Source organism: Phyllobates terribilis, unplaced genomic scaffold, assembly GCF_046119375.1.
Source record: "Phyllobates terribilis strain yellow unplaced genomic scaffold, ASM4611937v1 Scaffold_5__5_contigs__length_657084704, whole genome shotgun sequence".
NCBI classification, from domain to species: Eukaryota; Metazoa; Chordata; class Amphibia; order Anura; family Dendrobatidae; genus Phyllobates; species Phyllobates terribilis.
This window is the reverse complement of record NW_027362765.1, coordinates 396,830,378-396,853,005: the sequence shown is the minus strand read 5'-3', so window position 1 is coordinate 396,853,005 and position 22,628 is coordinate 396,830,378. Positions and strand designations below refer to the sequence as shown.

Below are 22,628 nucleotides of genomic sequence, written 5' to 3'. Positions count from 1 at the left end.
AAACCTGTTTCCTTTCTGAGATCTACAGCTTTCGGTTTCCCAGTCTATATCGGGGTAGTTGAAGTCCCCCATAATAATCACCTCGTTATTTTTTGCTACTTCGTCTATTTGTCTCATTAATAGACTTTCCGTGGCTTCTGCTATATTTGGTGGTTTATAACAGACTCCTATGATAATTTTATTATTGTTTTTTGCCCCATGTATCTCCACCCATAAGGACTCGACCTCCTCATTTCCCTCCCATACATCCTCCCGTATTGTAGGCTTTAGACACGTCTTTACATATAGACAGACTCCACCCCCTTTCCGACTTCTTCGATCCCTTCTAAACAGACTGTAACCCTGTAAGTTAACTGCCCAGTCATAGCTTTCATCTAACCATGTCTCGGTTATTCCCACTATGTCATAGTTACCTGTAGATATTTCTGCTTCCAGTTCATCCATCTTGTTTGTCAGGCTCCTGGCATTTGCTAGCACGCAGTTTACACGATTTTGTTTTGTTCCAATCTTCTCCCTGTGGATTGTATTAGAAATTTTCTTACCTCCCTTCCAAGTATCTTGTCTTGGACCTTCTTTGTCGCACTTCATATCTTTCATTAGTATGTTCTCTGGTTTCATGTTCGTGTCCAGCGTTTTTCTTCCCATCCCCTCTCCTTCTAGTTTAACGCCCTCCTGATGAGTGTTGCGAGTCTCCTGGCGAATGTGTGTTTCCCGGGTTTGTTGAGGTGTAGTCCGTCTCTGGCAAGGAGTCCGTCATAGAGGTAATTCACACCGTGGTCCAGGAATCCAAATCCTTGTTGTCTGCACCATCGTCTCAGCCAGTTGTTCACATCAAGGATCCTGTTCCATCTCCTGACGCCATGCCCGTCTACTGGAAGGATAGAAGAAAAAACTACCTGCGCATCCAGTTCTTTTACTTTCTTCCCCAATGCTTCAAAGTCCTTGCAGATTGTCATTAGGTCCTTCTTTGCCGTGTCATTGGTGCCAACATGTATCAGAAGAAATGGGTGGACATCCTTGGAACTGATGAGCTTCGGTATCCTATCGGTAACATCCTTGATCTTCGCCCCTGGGAGGCAGCATACTTCTCTTGCGGTTATGTCCGGTCTGCAGATAGCTGCTTCTGTTCCTCTCAGTAGTGAGTCTCCCACCACCACCACTCTTCTTCCCTTCTTGGCTGTCCTTTTTCTTGTCGCTTCTGGGTGTCTCTGGGTGCTCTTTTCTTTTTTGCTTGCTGGTAGTTCCTCATCCTTAGGTGTGCCATCTTCGTCCTCCACAAGTCCTTGGAATCTGTTTCTCAGTTGTGTGGTTGGTGGTGTCTCCATGGTCTTCTTGCTTCTTTTGGTCACTTGCCTCCATTTGTCTGCCTCTGGAGGTTCTCTGACACTTCCTTCACTTTCCGTGACCAGTAGTGACGCTTCTGTTCTGTCTAGGAAGTCTTCATTTTCCTTGATGAGTTTTAATGTCGCAATTCTTTCTTCCAGTCCCCGCACCTTTTCTTCTAAAAGAGCCAGTAGTCTACACTTCTGGCAGGTGAAGTTGGTTTCAGCTTCTGGTCGATCTGTGAACATGTAGCACATGTTGCAGCTCACCATGTAGGTTGTGCATTGAAATACACCTGTGGATGTATTTCAATGCACACCTGAAACACACTGCTTCTTTGTGTAGCATCATGGGAAAGTCTAAAGAACTCATCCACGATATCAGGAAGAGAATTGGGGACTTTCACAAGTCTGGCTCATCCTTGGGTACAATTTCAAGATACCTGAAGGTGCCTCGTTCATCTGTACAAACAATTATACGCAAATACAAACAAGATGGGAATGTCCAGCCATCATACTGCTCAGGAAGGAGACGGGTTCTGTTTTCTAGAGATGAATGTGCTTTGGTCCGACATGTGCATATCAACTCAAGGACAAAAGCAAAAGACCTTGTGAAGATGATGGTGAAAGCTGGTAAAATTGTGTCATTATCCACAGTGAAACGAGTACTGTATCAATATGGGCTTAAAGGCTACTCTGCCAGGAAGAAGCCATTACTCCAAAAGAAACATAAAAAAGCCAGATTAATGTTTGCAAATGCACACAGGAACAAAGACCTTAATTTCTGGAGACATGTCCTGTGGCCTGATGAAACTAAAATTTTACTTTTTGGGCATAATGACCATCGTTATGTTTGGAGGAAAAAGGGAGAAGCTTGGAAGCTTAAAAACACCATCCCAACTGTGAAACACGGGGGTGGCAGCATCATGTTGTGGGGTTGTTTTGCTGCAGGAGGGACTGGTGCACTTCACAAAATAGATGGCATCATGAGAAAAGATTATGTGGCAATACTGAAGCAACATCTCAAGACATCAGCCAGGAAGTTAAAGCTTGGGCATTAATGGGTCTTCCAAATGGACAATGACCCGAAGCATACTGCCAAAATGGTAACGAAGTGTCTCAAGGATGACAAAGTCAATATTTTGGAGTGGCCATCACAAAGCCCTGATCTCAATCCTATTGAAAATTCATGGGCAAAGCTGAAAAGGCTGCGAGCAAGATGACCTACAAACCTGGATCAGTTACACCAGTTTTCTCAGGAGGAATGGGCCCAAATTCCGACCAACTATTGTGAGAAGCTTGTGGAAGGATATCCCAAACGTTTCACCCAAGTCATTCAGTTTAACGGCAATGGTACCAAATACTAATGAAATGTATGGAAACTTTTGACTTTGCAGTAAGTAATAAAAATGCCTTAAAACATTCTCTCTCTCATTATTCTGGAATTTGGCAAATATTAAAAATGATGGTAATGATGGTAATCCTAATTGTCCTAAAACGGGAAAGGTTTTTTCTGATTTCATGTCAGATATGGAGTAAAACATGCAGATGTGTCTTTTTATATAGTGTATGGAAACTTCTGGTTTCATGTATCTAGATGAAATGCCTAGCTCAGAAAGGGGGCCACACAACTGTCTGTACAAAATACAAGAAACTACAGCAAAACAAAAAAAATGAGCCGGAGCATGAGCTGGTATACGTGAGTTACTGAATAAAAAAGGTGAAGAATTGGAAAAGGTTTATTAGAAAAGTGCTAAACTGCCTATAGGTTTTCCTATAAAGACTCTAATCATATATGGTGTTACCGCTGATTACAGAAAGTATGTGAACCCTCTTTACCAGATGATGCTTTTTTATTTTTCATTATCCGCAGTGTAGGTGGAATTGTTTTAGTTCCTTCCTGATAAAGTGACATTGCAGATAGATTTTCTTTATCCAGATGAAGCCCTCGGGACTGGTATTTTTATTTTGCACATGTCTGCAGACAGGCCGAGGCAGCGGGATTGTCGTGTTTGCCGCCCTGAACCGCTTGCATGTATCAATGCACTAATTAAAGCCGCCCTCGTCGTCAGCCGTAACAAGGAAGCTCGGCGCTGATTGCTTCTCTCCTCCAATTAATAGGTTGCAGTTCATGAAATCGGACATGTTCTCGGACTATCTCACATCCACAGGACCGGATCAATAATGCAACCCAATTATATCCCCCAGGAATCAGGTTTTGAATTGGACTGGTCTGACAGGAAAGCAATACAGAACCTGTACGGTAAGACTCAGCGGATGCTGATTATTTCGCAATCATTCGAAGGGGCACGCGGCTCAAGTTGGTCCGGACCCCGCTGTGCTTGGAAAATGGGAAGAATGAACAGATCAAGAAAAAACCGGTTACAAAACCTGCTTAGATCTATTGGGTATGTGCTCATAGAGTTTTTGGAGGAGATTTTGGAGCAGAAACTTAGCGGAAATTCTCCAAATCCTCCTTAAAAACTTCAAGGGTCCACTCAGTTTCTGCTCTTAAAACTCTGTAAAAAGACTCAGTGTGCACAAAGCTATTTCAGGGAAAGCAGATGAAAAGCAACAGGGTCAAAACTTAGTTTTAAGCCTCCAAATGGAATATCTGCTTATATATACATTCACATCCCCAGTACCATAACATATCTAAGGGTGCTTTCACATTGCACTTTTCTCCACGCTTGTGGGTCCCATCGGGCGGACACTCAGGCGGAGTAGACTCCGGTAGGCGGATTCTCAGGCGGAGTAGACTCCGGTAGGCGGACACTCAGGCGGAGTAGACTCCGGTAGGCGGACACTCAGGCGGAGTAGACTCCGGTAGGCGGACACTCAGGCGGAGTAGACTCCGGTAGGCGGACACTCAGGCTGAGTAGACTCCGGTAGACAGACACCCAGGCATAGTAGACACCAGTAGGTGGACACTCAGGCGTAGTAGACTCCGGTAGACAGACACCCAGGCGTAGTAGACACCAGTAGGTGGACACCCAGACGTAGTAGACTCCAGCCGAAGATGATGCACGGCACAGTACACGTTCGGACGTAAACCCCGATGGGACCCACAAATGTGGAGAAAAGCGCAATGTGAAAGCACCCTAATAGATCAGGCAGGAAAGTTGGGTAGCAGCAGTTTACTGGAGCTATATTGACAATGACATTGGCTGGTGGGATGGTAAAAAAAAAAAATCACCATGTCTAGAGCATGTTACAAAAAATGCCACTGATAACAGCAGGAAAAGAGTATTATGACCTTGTTGGGAGCAGTGACCTGTTTACTAATGTCACTATACAAAGGAAAAGCAGGATGTATGTAATAGGAGGAGTGTCAGAAATATGGTGAGGAACCATGTACCCAGTCAAGGATGACCTTGTTGGGGGCAGTGACCTGTCTACTAATATTATATTATGCAGAAGCGGGATGTATGTGATAGAACAGTGTCATAAAGTTGGTGAGGAAACATGTAGCCAGAAAAATCAAATGAATGATGACTGCAGCACGAGATGAGTGTGATGACCTTGTTCGGGGCAGTGACTAGTGTTGAGCAATACCTTCCGATATCAGGAAATATCGGATCGGGCCGATACCCAAAAAGTATCGGATATCGCCGATTCCGATACCAGAAACCAATGCAAGTCAATGGGACACAAATATCGGAATGAAAATAAACCCTTTCTTTCCTTGTAGGTTAATTCTACATGAAGGAAAACAACTAACAATAATGTAGAATGTATTTGGGGAGGTGGTTGCCCAAATCGATGGGAACAGTGCTCACAGTGAAACATGAAAAGCCGGCAATTCAGCAGCGGCATACACCGGTACCCGACAATTTAGAACAGAAAGAATAGAGCATCACACATAGATTAGATAGATAGAAACATGTCAGTCACATATATATGAAGTACAGTAATAGTGTTGATTACTGTACTTGTCATTTAGTGTAAAGGATTTATTTAAAAAAATAACAGTGTTTTCATGCACCGTCTCTTTAAAAAAGCCGGCCGGCAATTCAGCAGCGGTACCCGACAATTTAGAATAGAAAGAATAGAGCTTCACACATAGATTAGATAGATAGAAACATGTCAGTCACATATATATGAAGTACAGTGACAGTGTTGATTACTGTACTTGTCATTTAGTGTTAAAATAAAGGATTTATTTAAAAAAAAAAAAAAAAAATGGGCGTGGGGTTCCCCGTAATTTTAGGCTCTAGCGGAGGTTAAGCAGACGGCTGGGGCAGATGTTTGAAGCCTGGGAAGGGGGTAATACCTACGGAGCTCCCCAGGCTACTAATATCAGCCCCCAGCTGAATACCTAGCCTTTACTAGCTATTAAAATGGGGGACCCCCCTCCCAAAAAAAATGACGTGGGGTCCCCCCTATTTTAATAGCTAGCAAAGGCTAGGCAGACAGCTGGGGGCTGATATTAATAGCACAGGAAGGGTGCCATGAATATTGGCCCCCTCCCAGGCTAGAAACACCAGCCGTCAGCCGCCCCAGAAATGGCGCATCCATAGAATGTGCCAATTCTGGCACTTAGCCTCGCTCTTCCCACTGCCCTGTAGCGGTGGCAGTGGGGTAATAGGGTTGGGGTTGATGTCAGCTTATAATGCCAGCTGACATCAAGCCCAGGTTAGTAATGGAGAGGCGTCTATAAGACACCCCCATTACTAACCCCATAGTAAAAGTTAAAAAAAACACAACACCCAGAATAAAGTCCTTTAATTGAAATAAAGACACAATTCTTTAATGTTCTAAATTAAACCATACTTACCATCACGCCCATTCCAGCTGAAGCCAACGATCTCCTGCAATAAAAGAAAAATAATAAAGCAACATCATCCTTACCTTTCCATGGTTCCCAGGACGGCTCCAGCTCTGCTACATCGAGATGACAGGTTGGACCGCAGCAGAAAGCTGCCATCCAGCCTGTCATCCCGCGGACACTGAGAAGTGCAGGCACGCTTGCGCTCCTCAGTGTCTGGCTGTGACGGCATCCAGATGAGCCGAGTCTCTCACGCTCACCGCATGCGCAGGAGAATTCTCCCACGCTGTCAGTGACATGCATGAGGTGAGCTGAGTTCATTGTCGGCTCATCTGGATGCCATCACAGCCAGACACTGAGGAGTGCAAGCATGCCTGCGCTTCTCAGTGTCTGCGGGATGACAGGCTGGATGGCAGATTTCTGCTGCGATCCAGCCTGTCATCTCGATGTAGCAGAGCTGAAGCTGTCCTGGGAACCATGGAAAGGTAAGGATGATGTTGCTTTATTATTTTACTTTTATTGCTGGAGATCGTTGGCTTCAGCTGGAATGGGCGTGATGGTAAGTATGGTTTAATTTAGAACATTAAAGAATTGTGTGCTTATTTCAATTAAAGGACTTTATTCTGGGTGTTGTGTTTTTTTTTAAATACTTTACTAGAAATTCATGGCGGTCATGTCTAATATTGGCGTGACCCCATGAATTTCGGGCTTAGGGCCAGCGGATAATACAAAGCTGGCCCTAACCCCTTTATTACCCAGTGAGCCACCGCACCAGGGCCCTGGATGAGTTGGGTACAGCGCCAGAAGACGGCGCTTCTATGAACGCGCCTTTTTCCGGAGTGGCTGCGGACTGCAATTTGCAGCGGGGGGAGGTGGGGGGGGGGGCAGAAAGCTTGGGCCTCCCTGCGCTCGGATTCCAGCCCCCAGCTGCCTAGTTGTACCTGGCTGGACACAAAAATAGGGCGAAGCCCCACGTATTTTTTATTTTTTTTACTTATTTCATGAAATTCATGAAATAATAATAAAAAAAAAGGGCTTCCCTATATTGTTGTGTCTGGCCAGGTACAAATAGGCAGCTGGGAGTTGGGGGCAGCCCGTTCCTGGATGCTGTACCTGGCTGGCATACAAAAATATGGCAAAGCCCAAGTCAAAATTTTTGGGAAAAATTAATTAAAAAATAAATAATAATTTAGGGACTGCATCTTTATTAACCCAAGTGTCATTTAGTGTTAAAATAAAGGATTTATTTAAAAAAAATTTGGCGTGGGATCCCCCATAATTTTAGTCTCTAGCGGAGGTTAAGCAGACGGCTGGGGCAGATGTTTGAAGCCTGGGAAGGGGGTAATACCCACGGAGCTTCCCAGGCTACTAATATCAGCCCCCAGCTGAATACCTAGCCTTTACTAGCTTTTAAAATAGGGGACGCCCCAAAAAAATGACTTGGGGTCCCCCCTATTTTAATAGCTAGCAAAGGCTAGGCAGACAGCTGGGGGCTGATATTAATAGCCCAGGAAGGGTGCCATGAATATTGGCCCCCTCCCAGGCTAGAAACACCAGCCGTCAGTCGCCCCAGAAATGGCGCATCCATAGGATGCGCCAATTCTGGCACTTAGCCTCGCTCTTCCACGCTGCCCTGGTGCGGTGGCAGGGGGTAATAGTGGTGGGGTTCATGTCAGCGCCAGCTGCCATGAAGCCCAGGTTAGTAATGATGGGCGTCTATAAGACACCCCCATTACTAACCTACAAAGTGTTAAAAAGAAAAAACACACTACACCCAGAAAAAAATAATTTATTTGAAATAAAGCACACCATTTTATTTAATTCTTAGTTTACTAAAAAAAAATAGTTACCTGTCCACGTTCCTGCGCTGATCTCCCATGCACAGCTGTCACATCTGGAGATGGTGACAGCTGTGCATGGCTGCTGTAAGCTCACGCTGCCGGGAACACGTCCGCTCCCGGCAGCGGGAGCCACTGACTGAGGTCACCGGAGTGCATTCAGGCAGCGCAGCTCCGGAGACCTCCTTTACGGCACTGCTGTACCGTGGGAATTTTTCACGGTACAGCGGGGCCGTAAAGCAGCTAACCGGAGCAGCGCTGCCTGAACTCCGGCGAACCCGCTTATGCAATGACGGGGCTGCTTTACGGCCCCATCATTCTAGCGGCGGCAGCGGTTCAGAGCGGTCACATTCTATGTGGCTGCTCTGAACTGGAGATCATCGTGGGACACTCGTGGACTACTACGGAGGGGTAAGGATAAGGTTGTGGTTTATTATTTTATATTTTATTACAGGAGATCGATGGCTTGGGGGAATTAGGTGTCTTGGTGAGTATAGGTGTAGTTTTTTATTTTTTACTTTATTTTAGGTGGCGATCGGTGGGGACAGGTAAGGTATAAACTAATTTATTGTAGGCAACCACTGGCCACCAATGACATGTATTTAAAATTTATTGGGGATCAAAAACAAATATATATGGGGGCCTAAAAAATAAAACACGTATAGGGGCAAAAATAACATATGGGGCAGTTTAAATAGCAGGATCAGGCTGATGGGAACTACTGCTCCCATCAAGCTGATCCTGCTGGCACGAGTGGACGGGGGACAGACATAGGCCGATGGGAGTAGTAGTGTCACATCGGCCTATGTCTGCCTGCACGCATACACCCGCACACATCGCACAGACACCGCAGACATCGCACAGACACCGCGCACACCCACACACACCCGCAGACATCGCACAGACACCGCACACACTCGCAGACATCGCACAGACACCGCGCGCACCCGCAGACATCGCACAGACACCGCACACACTCGCAGACATCGCACAGACACCGTGCACACACCAATCATGACCGGTCTGATGGTCTGGGAGGTGAGGCTGACCTGTGCGGCCATGGGAAAGTTCATGTGAGTTCATGCATGAACTCACATGAACCCTCTGAGGGCACCGCGGCTACTTCAAATGAACAGCTGATCGGCATCACCTGATACCTCAGCTGTTCATTTGAAATAACCGGCGGGAGAGCGCAGCACAGAACGGGAAAGCCCGCGGTGAAGTCTTTTCACTGCCGGCTTCCCCGCCCAGGTCCTTCTCTCCCCGCTCCCTGGTGCTGCGCTCCCCGCCCGGTCCTAACTTACGATCAGGATGGGGGGAGCGGAGGATCGGGGTGGGAGGCTGCGGGGAAGCAGTATGGGGCTGTGTGATTGTTTAAAAGCCGGCGGCTTTTAAACAATCAGGAGAATTCTCTCACGCTGGGATGGCATTCTGATGACAGGCTGGATCGCAGCTGAGCGCTGCCGTCCAGCTTGTCATCCTTCAGAGACACTGCACAGCGCAGGCATTATGGGAACTTCTGATTCCGGTATCCGATATTCTAAAAGTATCGGAATTAAGTATCGGAATTCCGATTCCGCGAATATCGGCCGATACCCGATATTTCAGTATCGGAATTCTCAACACTAGCAGTGACCTATCCACAATGTCATTATATGAAGTAGAAGCGGGATGTATGTGATAGGCGCAGTATCAGAAACATGGTGAGGAACCATGTAGTCAGTTTAATCAAAGGAATGATGACTGCAGCAGGAAATGTGTGTGATGACCTTGCTGGATACCGTGACCTGTCCACTAATGTCATTATATTAAGAAGTGAGGATGTACGTAATAGTATTAATGTCATAAACATGGCGAGGAATCATGTAGCCAGGCAATCAAAAGAATGATGACTGCAGCAGATGAGTGTGATGACCTTGTTGGGGGCAGTGACCTGTCCACTAATGCCATTATATTGTGTAGAAGCGGGATATATGTGTTAGGAGCAGTGTCATAAAATTGGTGATGAACAATGTAGCCAGTCAAATCAAAGGAATGATGACGGCAGAAGGAGATAAGCGTGATGACCTTGTTGGAGACAGTGACCTGTCCACTAATGCCATTGTATTATGTAGAAGCAGGATCTATGTGATAGGAGCAGCATCATAAGCTTGGTGAAGAAACATGTAGCCAGTCAAATCAAAAGAATGGTGACAGCAGGAGGAGAGGAGTGTTATGACCTTGTTGGGGGCAGTGACCTGTCTACTAATGTCATTATTTGAAGTAAAATTTATGTGAAAGGAGCAGTGTCATAAACATTGTGAGGAACCATGTAACGGTCAAATCAGAGGAACAATGACAGCAGGAGAGGAGTGTGATGATCTTTTTGGGGGCAGTGACCTATCCACTTCGGTGATCATATTAGTAAGGGCAGTGTTATCAGGGGCAGCACTGTATTGTGTAGGCAGGAATAGATTAAGGCAGATAGCTACAAATAGACAGGAGGGAGAAAAATACTCTAGGTGCTGTTATGTGCAGTATATTCCTACTGTACCGATTATTCATGTTTTGTACTTACACTGAGCTACAGCAATATTACAGAAGCTCTCAGAAGGCTGTAATCTCAGCAGGGATCACACAGCTTAGGTCTTGTGTGGGCAGCAGGAGATGCAGAATTGGGTTTATTAGTGAAATGAATATCTGGATATCCTCTTTGGTCTCACATCAGCAAAAACCTGGGGAGAGCGAGCATCGTATAACTTACTGCTGCACTGCACCTTGACAACTTCACAGCTCTAATTTTTCACATTTTTTTGCAGCGGTTGCAAATTTATGCAGATTAATCTGGTGCTTGACTCTGTGTCAAAATCTGCTTGCAATTACATGTGCACATTAAAGCATTAAAGATTTATAGAAAAGCTATATATATATATATCATTCTCTAGCATGAAAAATGTCAGTCCATTATTTTTTGCACATGCACAGCCCCCTATAAATCTCTGATGGCCTCTATTACCAGTGGTTGTATGGGGGGTGGTGGGGAGGGCTTGCTTGCAATTATTTTTTTTCATTCTCAATCGGGATATGCTGACTACCTGCAGTCACCACTAGAGGGAGCACACTGCACACTGTTATGTAATAAAGACATATGCAAAGAGCTCCCTCTTGTGGTGACTGCAGGTAGCCAGAATCTTATTTTTTTCGTTATATGTATTTGCAGGGGAATTGGAGCTTTGCATTAAAAAAAAAACCTTTGATAGCTGTAATGATTTATGGAAATTAATCAGTGCAGAATTTTGAACCTAAAGATGACATGATGATCCAAGATGTTAGGATAGATACAAATAACACAGCCATTCTAAGAACTCTGCTAGCCAAGCTGTTTGAATGTAAGGCTTCCATTCAATGACTGCCAGCTGTCATTGAATGAAAACCTTCAGACGATTAATATCTCATCTGATATTATGATTATCACACAGATGGACATCTTTTTACAATACAGTTCTGCAACGAGCGGTGCACCAGAATCATCACATGACCTGAACATTTACTTTTCAATGACAGCAAGCAGAGATCTTGATACAGAAAGAATATAAGAAAATTGTATCATTTATTTGTAAAAACTGCACCAGCCCTCTCCTTGGTCTGGTTACTTTCATACCTCACCCTGAAATAGTGATGTCCCTGACAATTATTCCTGACGCCGTATATCCGCGCGCTGTATAACCTTCTCGTCTCGAGGTTTTTTTTTTTTAATGTCTCTTTTAGCTGGCATTCTGCCTCCGCTGTATTATTTCCAAAAAATGATTGTCAAGCACTTCTGCCAGGCGGCGGCCGGGTGACTGTGCGCCGGGAGGAGAGCCGTGAACTGTGCACCAGTAAATTAGGACACTCGGTGTCTGGATGTTCTCACGTCTTCATGTGACATTTTCATTTCTAGCCTCAGAGGGAAGGAAATCTATTTTAAATATCATTTAACCCAGAGAATGAGAAATCCCACAATCTCCGTGCCAAAGTGCCCTGCGGGCAACGCAATGATAGAGTTTCCGTACTACAGGTCTCTTCACCAAATTCTTACAATGAGTAGGTAATGGCTTTTTATTAGGGATGGCTGGCCCCGATGCAAGATTTAAAGGCAGCAGGCAGTGGCGTAACTAGAGTCAGATGTGCTCCGATGCAAGATTTGGACCAGGTCCACCCATCCTGATATATATATGTCCCTTAATCTGGGCCCCATCCTGGTAATACGTCCCTTATCCTGTCATATATGTCCCTTATCCTGGGCACCATCCTGGTAATACGTCCCTTATCCTGGGCACCATCCTGGTAATACGTCCCTTATCCTGGGCCCTATTCTGGAAATACGTCCCTTATCCTGTCATATGTGTCCCTTATCCTGGGCACCATCCTGGTAATACGTCCCTTAACCTGGACCTCATCCTGGCAATACGTCCCTTAACCTGGGCCCCATCCTAGTAATATGTCCCTTATCCTGGGCACCATCCTGGTAATATGTCCCTTATCCTGGGCACCATCCTGGTAATACGTCCCTTATCCTGGGCACCATCTTGGTAATACGTCCCTTATCCTGGGCCCCATCCTGGTAATGAGTCCCTTATGCTGGGCCCCATCCTGGTAATGCGTCCCTTATCCTGGACCCCATCCTGGTAATGCGTCACTTATCCTGGGCCCCATCCTGGTAATGCGTCCCTTATCCTGGACCCCATCCTGGTAATGCGTCCCTTATCCTGGGCCCCATCCTGGTAATGCGTCCCTTATCCTGGGCCCCATCCTGGTAATGCGTCCCTTATCCTGGGCCCCATCCTGGTAATGCGTCCCTTATCCTGGGCACCATCCTGGTAATGCGTCCCCTTAACCTGGGCACCATCCTGGTAATGCGTCCCCTTAACCTGGGCACCATCTTGGTAATGCGTCCCCTTAACCTCGGCCCCATCCTGGTAATGCGTCCCTTATCCTGGGCCCTATCCTGGTAATACGTTCCTTATCCTGGATCCCATCCTGGTAATGCGTCCCTTATCCTGGGCCCCATCCTGGTAATGCGTCCCTTATCCTGGGACCCATCCTGGTAATGCGTCCCTTATCCTGGGCCCCATCCTGGTAATGCGTCCCTTATCCTGGGCCCCATCCTGGTAATGCATCCCCTTAACCTGGGCACCATCTTGGTAATGCGTCCCCTTAACCTCGGCCCCATCCTGGTAATGAGACCCTTATCCTGGGCCCCATCCTGGTAATGCGTCCCCTTAACCTGGGCCCCATCCTGGTAATGCGTCCCTTATCCTGGGCCCCATCCTGGTAATACGTTCCTTATCCTGGATCCCATCCTGGTAATGCGTCCCTTATCCTGGGCCCCATCCTGGTAATGCGTCCCTTATCCTGGGCCCCATCCTGGTAATGCGTCCCTTATCCTGGGACCCATCCTGGTAATGCGTCCCTTATCCTGGGCTCCATCCTGGTAATGCGTCCCTTATCCTGGGCCCCATCCTGGTAATGCGTCCCTTATCCTGGGCCCCATCCTGGTAATGCATCCCCTTAACCTGGGCACCATCTTGGTAATGCGTCCCCTTAACCTCGGCCCCATCCTGGTAATGCGTCCCTTATCCTGGGCCCCATCCTGGTAATGCGTCCCCTTAACCTGGGCACCATCTTGGTGATGCGTCCCCTTAACCTCGGCCCCATCCTGGTAATGTGTCCCTTATCCTGGGCCCCATCCTGGTAATATGTTCCTTATCCTGGATCCCATCCTGGTAATGCGTCCCTTATCCTGGACCCCATCCTGGTAACGCATCCCTTATCCTGGACCCCATCCTGGTAACGCGTCCCTTATCCTGGTAATGCGTCCCCTTAACCTCAGCCCCATCCTGGTAATGCATCCCTTATCCTGGGCCCCATCCTGGTAATACGTCCCTTATCCTGGGCCCCATCCTGGTAATGCCTCCCTTATCCTGGACCCCATCCTGGTAATACATCCCCTTAAACTCGGCCCCATCCTGGTAATACGTCCCTTATCCTGGGCCCCATCCTGGTAATGCGTCCCTTATCCTGGACCCCATCCTGGTAATGCGTCACCTTAACCTCGGCCCCATCCTGGTAATGCGTCCCTTATCCTGGACCCCATCCTGGTAATACATCCCCTTAACCTCGGCCCCATCCTGGTAATGCGTCCCTTATCCTGGGCCCCATCCTGGTAATACGTCTCTCATCCTGAGCTACATCCTGGTAAATGTATCCCGTTCTGCCGCTATTCTTTAATGCATAGAAAAATAAATCATTATACTCACCTTGCCTTCGCTCCCCCGCCGCACGGCGTCCTCTTCTGAAGCTCGCAGTGGAGTGGAGCATGCAAGCGACAGGAAGACATGACGTCACTGCCAAACGCCTCCAGTCATGTGCACACCAACAGCAGCTGCTGGAATCTGATTGGCCAGCAGCATGTATTGCCGCGCGAGGACCCGACGTCCGTGGATGCACATCCAGTTGAAGCTTCTGCTGGCATACGCAGGCACCCACCCACATGGGCCCAGTCGCGACCTCTGTGACCACGGTCGTTATGCCCCTGGCAGCAGGAATATCTACCATGGGGCTTGAGAGCCCTTCCGAATTTTCCATATTTCAGAAAATGGTTTTGTACCCCTTTTCCAGCTTGATGAATATCAACAACACTTCTTCTAACATCTTCAAAAATCTCCTCTGTTCATGTCAAGATATACTTCTACCAACGTGGTGTAGTGACCAGACTTTGATAGACCCTTCTTCTTTAAATAAAACAGGTCGCCCACTCACACCTGATTGTCATCCCATTGATTGAAAACACCAGACTAATTTCACCTTCAAATTATCTGCTAATCCTAGAGATTCACATTATTTTACCTCTCACAGACATGTCATATTGGATCATTTTTCTCAAAAAAAAAAAAAAAAAATGACTGTCTTAATATTTTGGACTCTACGGACTACCGCTCCATTCTAACTGGGATACAAATTCTTTGTTCTACACAGGAGATTTGACCACTCGGACCCTCAGTAATGCACATATGTGACCCGCACTCCATTAAAGGGATTGCCCAGTAGAAACAAAAATGTCACCTGTTCTGCTGATCAGTGTGGGTCCTAGAAGTTGGACCCCCCCCACCCACAGATTAGTAAGTTATCACCTATTTATTCAGAAAACTTTCTGGAGGAATAACAATAGAAAGTTCTACTAGAAGGTGTTCCAGGGTTCTTATTGTAATATTTACCAACACTGATCTATCAGGAGAGATGCAGGTCCTCTCCTCTGCTGCACCGGCGCAGGAGCTGTGCACCGTATTTTTATATTACCGCACCTATACAGGAAGATCACTCTTGATTTGTCCCATAAAAAATACATGTTATAAAATAAACACAGAAAAATTGCAAAACAAGTGAATAGAAATCTGTGTGTATATGAATATAAAGCAACGGTGCCACTTCTGATCTAAGTCTGGGGGAAGTAAATGTGGAAGAAACCGCCAGAATGGCGCAAAGGTAATTTCTTCCCATATAAAAATTCAGCCAGATTCATTTTCCCTTAAAAATCTGTTGAATACACATAATAACAAAAGAGAAATAATCTCCGGGAGAGTAACCTTAATCAAAGTATCATGCATACAAATAAAAATATAAGAAGCTAATAAAAACTGCATGAAAATGCCAATAAAAGCTGCAAGGTAATATCCCTGGCTGCAGGTAAGTAATAATGATGTAAATGCGGAGATATGGAGGCTGCTGGAGGGCGGTAATTCACTGGAGAATAACATGGCGCATGGGATGAGGCAGCGCCGACGTGACGGCAATTTACTTCTACAAAGAAATCTCATTTAAAGGGCAAGCGCTTCCCGGGTAGAAATCATTTTCATCTCTACTTGGCCTCTGCTTCTGATTTAAAGGGAACCGGTTATCTGCTTTCTCTGCACTGCTGACCACCTCTTCGGTAGCCCTTTAAACAGGTGTCCAAATGTGGCCTCGTATCACTACCGCTGCGAGACAGTGTAGAAAAATTGACTTTATCCATGTCTGAAGCGATCTGTAGATCATTGAGTGGTCCAATGGGCTGACCCAGGCCATTCTGCCAGCCAGATATCACAACCCTTTTTTATGTGGCTGTTCCTGCTCTATGGCTTGCGCTATCGCCATTCATCTAAACCCCATGCCTTTTGGCTATTTTCCGTAGCCCAAGGTTTATAAATGTATGCTGAGAAAGGGGCTGTAACATCAAGATGGCAGGAGATGGCCATGACAGTCTGGGCCTGCCCATTGGACAGATCGTCCATGATCTACATATGGCACTTGATATGTATATACAGTCATTTCTCTATGGTATGCCCACCTATGGTGGTGATATGTGGGCACATATTGAAAGCTTTCTAGAAAGCTAGTAAAGGGGCGTCAGAAGTTTAGTACAGGAGAACCTGAAGTACAGGAGAACCATAAGTTAGAGACATGTCCGAAGTTTGATCGGAGGAGTTGGGTGCCAAGACACTACCAATCGGTAAAACAAAGGCGAAGTGCCAAGATGAGCTGCGCTCTCCTCCGAGACAGAAAACAGACTCAAAAGAAAGTCTATGGGGTTGATTCATGATTGCTCTTCCACCTTTTTCTGTCTAGTTCTGCGCCTGTTTTTTTTGCTTGAGCCCATATTCATTTCTTTCATTTGCGTAATTTAACACATTTTTTTTAGATGTTTATTTTTTTTAATGTTTGCCCTTGTGAGTGAGGTTTAGGTTTTCCAGATATTATCACCTGATTAATCATTTGCAACTTTTTCAAAAAGCTGTACAACTTTATCGCAAATGTATTCCACCCCCCCATGTCGTGATTTTATGTAAGTCAGATTTTTTTTGCACAATTTTTTGAGTTTGCGAAACGTGGCATTTTGCGCTAAAAGGTCACAAAATAAGCGAAAGCAAAAAAATTTTGACTTTGTAAATTTTGCACAAACCGCGTGAAGCCTTTTTTTTGAAGAATATGGCACAAAAATCAGCAATGAATACCACTAGACAAATAAGAAAAGTGACTTATAAAAAATGCAGTTGAGTTGGGGTCTAGAAGTCTGTCCTAAGTGTCGTAAGAGAGCAGCGCTCAGCCAAGCGCCTCGGCTTCGTTTTCTTTTTTTTGTGATCACCCGGATCCACAATTCAAATATGTGACATGACATGTCTCTGTGACTGGTCAAAACTATTTAAAAGTGGAGATATCCTTTAAGGGAAACTATTGTAGGTGGGCACTACTGTTTGGCAGTATCATATTATTTCCTAAGTATTTTTATATTGGTGGAGGTACGACACCCGATTGATCTGCAATAAACCGGCAGTGGCCACTAAACAATTTTTCATCATTTTCCAACAGGGATCTATTAGGGGTGCCTCATTCATTATGGCCATTGTATTAATAAGAGCGAAGAGACACTGCAAAGAGTGGCTCACACTTCAGTTGACATGTATAAATGTCATGGTTGCCACGTGGCTGCACAAAGCTGTGGTGATCGGCTTATTTCCATGGTTGGTTGTCCATATATAACATTTCCTTTAACATGTTGTGCAGGCTTCTTCTTATTGTACATGTTGTCCATTACAGGATCATGTGAAGGACCTTTTGACGCAGTATTTGATTTTGTAAGAAAGGAGAGAAACCAATATGGAAAGCTTTCTGGGTGGTACAACACTTACTTCTTCAGGAATGGCTGGTACTGGATGTATGAGAACAGGAATAACAGGACGCGCTATGGAGATCCCATTGCTATTTCATCCGGTTGGCAAGGAATTCCCGTAGAGAACATCGATGCCTTTGTTCATGTATGGACCTGGACCAAGGACATCTACTACTTCTTTAAAGGTACAGACATCGACAGAATCGACAACCAAGTCGTCCAGAAAGGAAGATGTTCTTACCGAGGGGCTCTTTAATCTGGTTCATAGAAAGGGGTCCGGAGCCTCAGAGAATTCTAAAACATCAGTATGTTACAATAGGGCAGACAACTTCTTTAAAGGACATTTCCGTGTTTTAACATGCATGACTTGTCCTTACTCATCCCATTACTGGTGATTCCAACAATTGGCTCTTATCCATGCGCCAGTCGTACAGGGTTGAGCTTTAGTGCCAGACACAGTTGCACAGATGGCACCATGTCAGGGTACTGCAATGAATGGGTCGCAGTGATCAAGATACTCCATTGCACTGCTAATCCTGGGGGATCTCATAGGATTGACCAGCAATGCTAAAACCTGGAAAACCTGTAAGCGCACCTCTATATTTTCCCATTCTTCATCTGTACCACAATGATGGGCTATCCTAAGCATTAGTATTTTCCATCCAGAAGGCCAGCTTTGACTCCTGTTGATGTTCCAAAATCATCAGTCTCTTCGATAATGGTTTTATAGCTTCTTGCAATCTACCACATTGCTGGTTCTACCACTTCTTCCGTACTCGATCAAACTTCTCCAATGAGTGGTTGTTTTCCCATGACATGCCCAAAATAAGACGAAACTTCAGCCTGATCCAGTGTTCTCAAAGTACTAAGGTTTGGGCTTCGTTGGATCATTTTAGGATCCACCAGCACCAAATTTGAGGCATCCATTCTTTTGCTCCTTCTAATGGATTGTAGCAGTAGTATGTGCACCGGGGACGATGATCAGAGATTTATATTGAGGAATAATTTATATAATTATAGATACATTATCATCAGCTGTAGGAACGTCAAGAGATAAGCAGTGCTGGGTGTGAATTAAGATATGAATCCCCGATAGACAGACCAGAAGAGATCTGTTGTCAGACCCATCTTACAGAGGAGTCGTGGGATCTGTCACCGCTGCTCTGGGGAATTCTGTGCAATTAATGTCTCCACTGCATTTACAGGAACGCTGTACTGGAGGTACGATAGTGAAAACGACAAAGCCTTCTCTCAAGACACTCAGGGGAAGACCTACCCCAGGCTCATTTCTCAAGGTTTCCCTGGAATTCCCAGTCCAATCAACACTGCCTACTTTGACAGGAGGACACAGAGCATTTACTTCTTTAAAGACTCCCAGGTGAGAGGAAACAGTTCTCATTTCATGACATATACTTATTGTATTTTTATAGGTTCCAGACTAAAAATAATTAACTCTAAATATGCATGGCTGTCATTTAGGAAACGTAGCTGATTTTTTTCCTCCGATACACCTTTGCCTGGTATTGCAGCACAGCCACATTCATTTCATTGCTACAGAACTAACCCCAACCTATGGCCCCTTCAACTACCGATTCCAAAGCTGGCCATACGCATGATACCTGTAAACTTAATACTCGTTCAGCCGGCTATTTCTCCCAACCCATCCCTATATCCACACTAGGCTTAGACCCTTAGTCCATTCTGCCGGAGAAAGCCCCCAAAATGGACAGGAATGCCTTTTTACTAGCATGGTTTTGATCACACAAAGGGAGGAGATAATCAAAGGTGATGGAAAATATGAACCTAATCAGTCCTTTAAAGGGGACCTGTTATTTGTTATCAATATGTAATTTTTTTAACCTGGCATAAATGCCGCCGTTCTCCTGAATCTGGTGCAATTTTTCTTTTGTTCTTGCGCCTCTTTGTTCCTGAGATATCGCTGCCTCTAATCTGTATGTAAATCACTTTTTTTGTGAACTGGGCGTTGTCCTCAAGAAGAAGCTCAAAGAAGAGTTCAGGGCCACGCCCACTTAGCTAACAAGCAGGAGTTTACATACAAGGAAGAAGGGGTCATATCTCAAGAATGGAGAGGCGCAGGAACAAAAGAAAAACAACGTCGGATTCGAGAGAACAGCGGCATTTACACTGGGTAACAATATATATATTAATGGCAAGTGACAGGCCCTCTTTAAAAACACCCTAAAAGGGCCACATTCTGAAGATAGGAGTGTGGAATAGGATTTTAGTTAATCAGCTGATTCAATGAGCATACTTTTGTGTGCCTGATGAAAATTGGTGCTGGGTGACATCCTGGCAGATCTTCTCCTTACACACAGTCATTAAGACTTGGCACTACACCAGCTCCTGTCTTGAGGATGTGCACTTTGCAATATGCATCCAATATACTAATTATGGGTATCTAACGCTGCCTGGAGTGTACAGCGGGCAAGGCTGTGCCAGGTACTTGGGTTCTGACATTTAGCTATATTGTTTTGTTCTCAAAGTGAGGAGTTTTTAGGAACCTAGAAGAGATGTAACCAAAGGTTGCACTTCACAAGTCCTTGAGTGGCACATATGATAGCAATGGAGACTCGTGCAAACAGAGATTAGAATTTATTAAAGGTGCAGCTTCCTTTTAAGTTTGGTGCATTTTGCGGTGTCGTAAAGTTAGAAAATAACATTTTTGCTGCTATGTGTAGATATGTATAATGCCAAAATAAATCAGTCTAAAAGCTGTTGATCGAGTCTCCTCCCGGTAAACCGTACCCATCGGCCAAACTTCTGTCAAGTGTGGCACAAAAAGGGAAGTCTTTTTTTTCACAAGTTCTCAAAAACCGAGGGATTTTTAATTCCGTAGTTTAGGATGCCAAGCTGGTAACAACTTATTGGAAAGAGTTAGGCTGTTTCAGATATTCACATTCTGAGGGCAGAACGCAATGTCCCAAACTGGCCGAGAGTCTCCTGCCCAAAACTCAACAGCCTCATAGCATTTTTTTTTTCTATTCGTCATTTGTTTCCTTAAAGGGGTTTTCCACTACAGAGCGGCAGCTTCACTTCTAGTTTCATAAGACGAAACGGACATCCAGAAGAAGTGAGAACTGCCGCAGCTCTCTGATGTTCGCCGGATGTCAGTTACAACCAAAGCAAGTGAGAATGAAGTGGCTGCCGATTGACAGCAGGGCTTGCGTGACACTATGCTACACGAGCCCCTGCACAGATTTTGCTGGAACGGCGCCAGCATCGGAGGCGTGCACAGTTTTAGCATCAGAATTTCATGGGTCATTTTTGAGCATGTAAAAAAAAACAACAACAATAATTTGCAAAGCTTCTCCTGCCCATTGTTAAAAATGAACAGAAAATGAATGCCATCCGTGTGCTTTCCACAATTTTCAAGGATCCATAAATTTGTATGGGTAATTTTGACTTGAATCGAAAATATGTATACTTTTTATTTTTTTTTTTGCAGAACACTCAGCCTGCTAAAAAACACAAACATGTGAAAAGCTACACAGACTATAATGGGCATGTATTCTTATCCATGAAAAACATGGATAGAACATGCATGTGAAAACTAATATTTGAATGATGGTTTAGGAAGAGTCATTTTCCCCTGAGACCGTAGATACTTTCTTCCCTCTCCATGGTGTGATCTGCAGTGCACAGTATGGAGAGGGAGGAAAGTATCTACAGTCTCATGGAAAACAGGCTGTAGCTAGGGAGGAAGGCCCAACTGTATCCGGGACACTCAGTCCTCACATCCAACCTATGTTACTAGCAGAGACCCAGAAGAAAAAAAAAAAAAAAAAAGTCTGAAAAAAGGAGGTAGTAAACTGCATGTCCGATGGTCTAGAAAAAAAAAATAATAATGAAGGAATGAAGACAGCAGACTGAAATATTGTGGCAATTTTTTAAAGGTAACTGATATATGTAAAAAAGTGTCCATAGTATTTCATTTTTGATTTTGGGGGAAATTCTGAACACTTAACCCCTTGCTGAGTGGATTGAATTTAACTAGAATTTGTATGAATAATAAATTTTTATTTTACAGGTTTTTGCCTTTGATGTAAACAAAAACCTTGTGGTTCCAACCTTTCCAAAGAAAATTGAGGACATTTTTCCTGCAATCGTTCGAAACAACCATCCCCGGACTAATGTGGACGCCGCATATTACTCCTACAGTAACGCCTGCCTGTTCCTATTCAAAGGGAAGCATTTCTGGAGAGTAGTCAGTGACCAAGACAGGCGGACAAATCCTTCTCTGCCCCTCAATGGGTTGTTTCCTCAGCAAGTGATCTCCGAGCAGTGGTTTGATATATGTAATGTGCACTCATCCTTATTAAGATTGTGACCCTTATAAATACCTGGATAGAAGGGAAATAACTCATGCTTGCTCCTAGACCTTGGTAGCCCCCCCCCAAAAAAAGTGCCTAAAATGTCCCACCAATTTTTTAACTACTTATGTGCTTTACACACAATATGGCAGACAAGGTTTAAAATGACAGAATGAACCAAAATGAGTGCAAGCTTTCAGAAATGGCCCCTGTATGGGGTTTTCTGTATTTGGTGGCGAGTTCACGGCATATATATTACGTTTGTGCTTTGGATACAGGTTATATGACAATAGGGAAGAAAGTCTTCTCTAGCTTGTACAGACACAGCAGGTCCCTATGGCCGTTACGTTATTCCTTTTGTAAGACAAAAAAAATCTTCCATGGTTTTGCTTTTTGTTCATGTTACAATGTTAAAATCTATTTATTTTCTACCTAAATGTTATAATCTAATGTTATATTTATTAATAAAGTAACCGAATATATGTGATCCCTGTCATGTTTTCTGTGTGGCCACACGCCATGTTCCCCCCATTGTAGTGCAAGACGGAGTTCAAATTATGCTCCCATATAGTGGGCATATTACACGGCCCACGCGCCGCACTAGGGCACCGCACGGCCCACGGGACAAACGCCGCAATAAGGCACTACAAGGCCTGGGAGACACGGGCCATACCGAGGCACCACACGGCCCACGGGCCGCACTCG

The 22,628-nt window shown here is 44.9% G+C and overlaps 1 protein-coding gene across 1 annotated transcript in view; it reads left to right on the top strand.

Moving 5' to 3' along the window:
• Positions 1 to 22,392, top strand: part of MMP21 (matrix metallopeptidase 21) — a 30,519-nt gene extending 8,127 nt beyond the window's left edge. Inside the window, exons 4-7 of the mRNA XM_073681342.1 lie at positions 3,444 to 3,585; positions 17,520 to 17,777; positions 18,798 to 18,970; positions 21,641 to 22,392. Of these exons, the coding sequence (XP_073537443.1) occupies positions 3,444 to 3,585; positions 17,520 to 17,777; positions 18,798 to 18,970; positions 21,641 to 21,940 (873 nt within the window). The 3' untranslated portion in view covers positions 21,941 to 22,392. The remainder of the gene's footprint in view (positions 1 to 3,443; positions 3,586 to 17,519; positions 17,778 to 18,797; positions 18,971 to 21,640) is intronic.
• The last annotated feature ends 236 nt before the right edge of the window (positions 22,393 to 22,628 follow it).